A 7,500-nucleotide genomic window follows, 5' to 3' on the forward strand; every position below is an offset into this window, starting at 1 on the left:
TTTCCTTTCTCTCCTCTTCTTTCCTTCTCTTCTGTCCTCTCTTCCTACTTTCTCTCCCTATCTTCGCTTCTCCCCTCCCTCCTCTCCTTCCTTTTTCTCCCTTTCTGCTAATTTATGCCGTCTTTTCTCTCTTCTCTTCTTTTCTTCCTTCCCCTCTTCTCCCGTCCTTATCATTGATGTCTTCTAGTTTCTCTTCTTCTTTTCTCTCTTCTACATTTCCCTTGTGTCCCTTCCTTCCTTCTCTCTTCCTTTTCTCTCCCTTTCTCTCCTTTCTTCTCTTCTTTCCTTCTTTTCTCTCCTCTTCATCTTTTTTCCTCCTTTCGCTCTCTCTTCTACATTTCCTTTCTTCTCTCTTACTTTTCTCTCCCTTTCTCTCCTTTTCTCTTCTCTTTCCTCCTTTTCTCTCCTCTTCATCTTTTCTTCTCCTTCCTTTCTCTTCTTTCTCGTATTCTCCTTTCCTCTTCCTTTTCCTCCCATTCGTTTTCCTCCATTTACTTTCTCTCCCCTCTATGCCTCCTCGATCCCCTCCTCTCCCTCTCCCCTCTTCTCCCTTTAGTCTCCTTTTCCTTTCCCCCCTCTCCTCTCTTTCACCTTTCTCTCCTTTAATCTTTCCCTCCTGGTTCTCCTTCTCCTTCCCCACCTACGTCTCTCCCCTCGATTCTCCCCTACTCTCTCCTCCTCCCAATCTCCCCCTTCCCCCCCCTCAATAAAAGTTGTACCCAGATCGTTTTCAGGTGGTTTGTGATTCCTTTAAACCTTTGAGAGTCGCAACGTACCTGTGACAAAGGCGCAGGTGTGTGGGGTCTCAGGTGTGTGGGGGGGTTGCAGGTGTGGGCTACAGGTGTGCCGGGTGAAGCTTCTAACCTGTGTGGTGTGTGTGTGTGTGTGTGTGTGTGTGTGTGTGTGTGTGTGTGTGTGTGTGTGTGTGTGTGTGTGTGTGTGTGTGTTTGGTGTTTGTGGTTGTTTCTATGTTGTTTGTTCGTGTTTTGTTTGTTTGGGTTTGTTTAGGGGAGGAAGTTCTAATGAGTGTTTGGTTTTGCTATTTTTGTTGTTTTGTTCTTGTTTTCTTGTTTGTTTTTTGTTTGTTTGTTTGTTTGTTTTGGGTAGATAGTGTTTTTTTTTTGGTTCCTTGTGTTTTATTTTTTTGTTGTTTTGTTTCTTATTCTTATCGTTGTTTTATTATTATTTTATGTGTTTGTTTATGTTATGGTTTGGTTAGGCTTTGTTTTAGAGATATTACTGCATGTTATTCTTCATCGTTTAACTAATATAATACTCTCTCTCTCTCTCTCTCTCTCTCTCTCTCTCTCTCTCTCTCTCTCTCTCTCTCTCTCTCTCTCTCTCTCTCTCTCTCTCGTTCCTTGTCCTTTTCCTCTTCATTTTCCTCCGTCTTGTACTCCTTCCTTATTTATTTCTCCTCATTATCCTCTCCCTCCCTCTCTCCTTCTCTCTCTTTCCCTCTTTCCCCTTCTAAGGATTATGAAGGATCACAGTCGGGCTTCAATTAGGCTCACGCGCCGCCCCTAGTTATCAAAGACCCGATCAGAGGCATGGGGGGCGGGGGGTGAGGAGGGGGGTGGCGGAAGGAGGAGTGGGGAGTGGAGCGGTGTATATGTGTGCGGGGGGGGGGGAGGGGGGGGCAGGGGTGATTATGATGGTGAGGGAAGGGGCTGACGAGGGGGGGAGGATGTGGGTAGAGGTGGTGAGGGACGGAGGAGTGTCAGAAGGGAAGGGGGAGGTGGGAGAGGGGGGGGCGGTATGGGTTGGAAGGGGAGGGTAGAGGGGGGAGTAGGGGTTCTGGTGGGGGTAGGGGGGGCGGGGGGGGGGCATGATTTAATTGCCTCACGCACAGGGTCGATATTCGCGTAGGTAGTTAACACACCTGATTGCGTTCCGACAGGTAATACGCGCACCTTGATTTCACTTTTTCTCTCTCTCCTCTCCCCCTTTGCCTCCCTTTCTCTCCTTTTTCCTCATTTTATCTCCCCTCCTATTTCCTCTCCTTTTCTCCTCTCTCCTCTCTATTTCAGTTTCCTCCGTGCCTCATCTCTCCTCTCCTTTTTCTCTCTTTTCTTTTTCCTTCATTCAGTCTCTTTTAATTTTCTCTACTCCTGTTTCTTTCCTCTATCTTTGTCTCCCTTTCTCTCTCCCCTTCGCTCAGTTTTTCTCCCTTTTTTCCTTCTTTTCTTTGTTTAAATTCCCTTCCTCCCTCTCTTCTCCTCTCCCCCTTTTTTTTCCTCTTTCCTTTCTTTCATTTCTTTCACCTCATTTTGCTTTCCCTATTCCTGTTTCTCTCCTTTCCCTTCGCCTCCCTTTCTCTCCCTTCCTCTTACCTTCTCTCCCCTTTTTCCTCCCTCCTCTTCGCTGTTTAAATTCCTTCCCCCGCCTCACCTCTCCTCTTCCTTTTCCTCTCTTTCTCTCCTCCCGTCTTACTTTCTCTCTTTCTCTCCCCCGAAGTCTCTATTCAAATTCCCGCCTCGCCTCACCTCTCCTCTCTCTTTTCTTTCTTTCCTTTTTTTCTCCCTTTCTTTTATTTCTTTCGTGTCCTTTGAGTTTTCTACCCTTATTCCTCTTCGGGCATATATACATTCATACATACACAAGACCATACTCTCCTACGTATACATGATTTCATACACACATACAGGGAGTCATACATACCCATACATACATACATACATACATTCATAAATCACACATCACCCCCCCCCCCCCCAAGAACACAGCATCCCTTCCCCTCCCCTCTTTCCCCACACCCCATACCCCCAACACAGCACAACACAGCACTCACCCCCAAAGAATGTCACCGCCGGCTCAGCATCATCGCCAGCATCAGCAGCACGCACACAGCACGCCCGTCGCTGCGTGCTGAGGGGCTGCCGGCGGTGTGGACAGCAGCTGACTCCTCTCCTGTAGGGGTAGGAAGGGAAGGAAGGGAGGAAAGGGAGGGAGAAGGAAGAGTTGAAGGGAAGGAAGGGAGGGATGGAGGTAGAGAAGGGGTGGCGGAAGGAAGGGAGGAAAGGGAGGGAGAAGAGAGGTTTGAAGGGAAAGAAGGGAGGGATGGAGATAGAGAAGGGATGGCGGAAGGAAGGGAGGAAAGGGAGGGAGAAGAGAGGTTTGAAGGGAAAGAAGGGAGGGATGGAGATAGAGAAGGGATGGCGGAAGGAAGGGAGGAAAGGGAGGGAGAAGAGAGGTTTGAAGGGAGGGAAGGAAGGGATGAAAGGGAGGGAGATGAAAGGTTTGAAGGGAAAGAAGGGAGGAATGGAGGTAGAGGAGGGGTGGCGGAAGGAAGGGAGGAAAGGGAGGGAGAAGAGAGGTTTGAAGGGAAAGAAGGGAGGGAAGGAAGGGATGAAAGGAGGAGATGAAAGGTTTGAAGGAAAGAAGGGAGGAATGGAGGTAGAGGAGGGTGGCGGTAGGAAGGGAGGAAAGGGAGGTATAAGAGTGGTTTGAAGGGAAAGAAGGGAGGGAAGGAAGGGAGGGATGGAAGGGATAGGAAAGGTTTGAAGGGAAAGAAGGGAGGAATGGAGGTAGAGGAGGGGTGGCGGAAGGAAGGGAGGAAAGGGAGGGAGAAGAATGGTTTGAAGGGAAAGAAGGGAGGGAAGGAAGGGAGGGAAGGAAGGGATAGGAAAGGTTTGAAGGGAAAGAAGGGAGGGAAGGAAGGGAGGGAAGGAAGGGATAGGAAAGGTTTGAAGGGAAAGGAAGGAGGAATGGAGGTAGAGAAGGGATTGGGGAAGGAAGGGAAGGAAGGGAGGGATAAGCTAGGATTGAAGGGAAAGAGTAAGAGGGATGGAAGGAAGGAATGGATGGCGGAGGAAGGAAGGAAAGGAAGGAGGTGAAAATGAAGAGTTGGAGGAAGAGTAAACATGAAGAGAGGGAGAGAAAAGAAGAGGGAGGAAAGGAAAGGAAGACGGGAGAAGGATTAGAAGGGAAGGTGGAAGAGGAAGAATAGAGGGTAAGGGAGAAGGGATGGAGGAAGGAGGAAAGGGAGGAAGGAGATAAAAGAAGGAAGCAAGAAGGAAGAAAAAGGGCATGGGAGGGAAATAGGATAAAAGTTAGGAAAGGGAAAAGAATATATTGAAGGAAGGAGTTTATGTCAAGGTAGGAAGGAGGCGGAGGAGGAGGAGGAGGAGGAGGAGGAGGAGGAGAGAAATGAGGGATAAGTAGAGGTATGGAGGAAGGAATGTGCGATAATTGGAGGAAAGGGGAGGAGAGAATTATGGAAGGAAAGAGGGAATGAGAAAAGAAAGAAAATAAATGAATCGAGAGAGAGAGAGAGAGAGAGAGAACAATGGATGGAGGAGGAAGGAAGAAAGGAGAGAAGGAAGGAAGGAAGGAAAGGTTGAGGGAGAAAGGAGAAAAAGCAGAATGATATCCGTATAATGAGACTTAATGAAGGTCTTAATATGGCCTAAATTGATAATACCTAACTCTCTCTCTCTCTCTCTCTCTCTCTCTCTCTCTCTCTCTCTCTCTCTCTCTCTCTCTCTCTCTCTCTCTCCACCTTCCTCCGTCCTCACACCTCTTCCACTCCCACACTGCCTCCATCCCTCCATCCCAACCCCCTTCCACCTCCATACCACCTCTACACACAACCTCCACTCTCCCTCCTTCCTCCATCCCAGCCCCCCTTCCACCCCCCATACTGTCTCCACCTCCACACACCACCCCCCTTCCTCCCCCCACCTGGTTCCCTCCCCCCCCCTGACTCACCGTTGACCACGTGGACCTGTACCGAAGCGGCGTCCGCAAACTGTGGGACGCAGGTGTAGTTCCCCACGTCTGTCCGCATGGCCCGGGTGATGAAGAGCTTAGACGTGGTGCGGGAGGGAGTCTTCTCTATCTCCACGCTGACCCCGCCCCTGTGTGTGAAGGAGAGGGGGAGGGTGAGAGGGAGGAGAGGGGCATTGAGAGGGCACGTAGGAGGGAGGGCAAGAACGGAGAGGGGAAATGGTGGAGAGGAGAAAATGGGGAGAGGAAAGAGAAGAAGAGGGGAAGTTAAGAGAGGGGAAAGAGGGGGACAAAGGCAGATGAGGAAAGAAGATGGAGAGAAAAAAAGAAAAGAAGATGGGATGATAGAGGGAAGGAGAAAGAGGGGGACAAAGGCAGATGAGGAAAGAAGATGGAGAGAAGAAAAGAGATGAAGAGGGGAAGAAGATGGGAAAGTAGGGACAAAGGCAGATAAAGAAAGAAGATGGAAAGAAGAAAAGAGAAGAAGAGGGAAAGAAGAAGATGGGAAAGAGGGGATAAAGGCAGATAATGAAAGAAGATGGAAAGAAGAAGAGGGAAAGAAGAAGATGGGGATGAGGGGACAAGGGCAGATGAGGAAGGGAGGAGAAGATGTAGAGAAGATAAAATAGTACGAGAAAGAAGAGAGAAGGGGGGACCAAATGCAAGAAAGAAGAGGAAGGGAAAGAGGGGAAGAAGAAGATGGAGAGGAGGAAGACAAAGGCAGATGAGGAAGGGGATTAAGAGGAGAATGAGTGGAGGAAAAAGTGGCTTGAGATGACAGGAGAAGATGAGGAATGAGGGAAAATGAGGGGGCGGGGGTCGTTAGGAGGACGGGAAAGCGATATGGATGAGAGAGAGAGAGAGAGAGAGAGAGAGAGAGAGAGAGAGAGAGAGAGAGAGAGAGAGTTAAAATTCTCCCTTCACAGTATTTTCACCAACGAACTCTTGAGATAAAAAGAATAGTGAACTTTGTGTCTCAGTTAAGCCTCTCCTCCTCCTCCTCCTCCTCCTCCTCCTCCTCCTCCTCCTCCTCCTTCTCTCGCTGCCGTTGAATGCTTTGAAGTCGGAGAAGAAAGAGGATAAGCAGGAAGAGTAGCTGGGAGGAGGAACAAGAGGAAGGGCAAGAGGAAGAGGAAGAGGAGGAGGAGGAGGAGGAGCTGCAGAGACGGGTCATGAAGTGCGTTTGGTGAGGACCACACACACACACACACCCACACACACACACACACACACACACACACACACACACACACACACGGCGAGGCACAAGATTAGATTGGATTGGGTGGTCCTTGTGTGTGTGTGTGTGTGTGTGTGTGTGTGTGTGTGTGTGTGTGTGTGTGTGTGTGTGTGTGTGTGTGTGTGTGTGTGTGTGTGTGTGTGTGTGTGTGTGTGTGTGTGTGTGTGTGTTTGTGTGTGACAGGGAGTAATGATGTAATTTTCTTTCTCGACTTTTATTTATATTTTATTTTATTTATTATTTATCTCATTTATTTATCTATTTATTTTACCCTTTTTTATCCATGTTTTCATTTATTTATTTATTTTTATATTTATTTATGTATTTTTATCAGTATTTCCTTTTTTTCTTTTCTATTCCTCTTTTCATTTTTTCTTACTTTCTTTTCTTTCTTTATTTATTTTTGTGTTTTTATTTGTATTTTATTTTGCGTGTTTCTTATTCTTCCTTTTTCTTCCACTTCTTTCCTTTCCCTCTTTATTTTCTTCTTTCCTTTTCCTTCTCCTTCTCTCCTTAGTCCTCGCGTTCTGTTTCTCTCTTCTTCTCCTTTCTCCTCCTTCTCTTCATTTCCTCTCATCTCCTCTCTCTTCCTCCTCCTCTTCCTCCTCCTTCTCCTCCTCCTCCTCTTCATTTCCTCTCGTTTCTACTCTCCCCACCTCCTCCTCCTCTTCCTCCTCCTTCTCCTTCTCCTCCTCTTCATTTCCTCTCATTTCTACTCTCCCCTCTTTCATTCTTTCACTCCTCATCGCTTTTAACTTCTTTACCTTCTCTCCTCCTCCTCCTCCTCCTCCTCCTCCTCCTCTTCTTCCTCCTCCTCTTCTTCCTCCTCCTCCTCCTCTCCTCACTTTAATTTTCATTTCTTCTCTCTCTTCCCCCCTCCTCCTTTGGGTACTTATTTCCTCTCGTTTAAAGGGGAGAGAGAGAGAGAGAGAGAGAGAGAGAGAGAGAGAGAGAGAGAGAGAGAGAGAGAGAGAGAGGTACAATATATTCAGATTTTTCAATATTCTCCACGATTTAACTTTTATTGAGCATCACCATCATCATCATCATCATCATCATTATATTCTCTTCTTTTTCTTCCTTTTTTTTTTTTTTTTTTTTTTTCCCTCGACGCCTTTCCTCTTCAAACTGTGACCTGTTCTTCTGCGCTTCCATGTTTCTTTAGGCTACAAGCTCACCTGTTTCCTGTTCTTACACGCTTCCATGTTTTTCTAGGCCAAAAGCTCTTCTGTGTCCTGCTCTTCTACGCTTCCATGTTTCTATAAGTCAAAAGTTTTCCTGTTGCCTGCTCTTCTATGCTCCCATGTTTCTTTAGGCCACAAGCTCACCTGTGTCCTCCTCTTCTGTTCCCATGTTTCTTAAATCCAAAAGCTCTTCTGTTTCCTGCTCTCTTATGTTCCCATGTTTCTTAAATCCTAAAGCTCTCCTATTGCCTGCTCTTCTATGTTTCCATGTTTCTTGAATCCTAAAAGTCTCCTGTTGCCTGCTCTTCTGTGTTCCCATGTTTCTTAAATCTTAAAGCTCTCCTGTTG

The 7,500-nt window shown here is 47.2% G+C and overlaps 1 protein-coding gene across 1 annotated transcript in view; it reads right to left on the reverse strand.

Annotated features, from left to right (window-relative positions):
* Positions 1-7,500, reverse strand: part of LOC127007838 (kin of IRRE-like protein 1) — a 38,872-nt gene that overhangs the window by 3,266 nt on the left and 28,106 nt on the right. Inside the window, exons 5-6 of the mRNA XM_050879226.1 lie at positions 4,711-4,859; positions 2,792-2,910 (exon numbers count right to left, since the gene is read on the reverse strand). Of these exons, the coding sequence (XP_050735183.1) occupies positions 2,804-2,910; positions 4,711-4,859 (256 nt within the window). The 3' untranslated portion in view covers positions 2,792-2,803. The remainder of the gene's footprint in view (positions 1-2,791; positions 2,911-4,710; positions 4,860-7,500) is intronic.

The sequence above is a fragment of the Eriocheir sinensis genome, chromosome 36 (assembly GCF_024679095.1).
Source record: "Eriocheir sinensis breed Jianghai 21 chromosome 36, ASM2467909v1, whole genome shotgun sequence".
NCBI lineage: Eukaryota > Metazoa > Arthropoda > Malacostraca > Decapoda > Varunidae > Eriocheir > Eriocheir sinensis.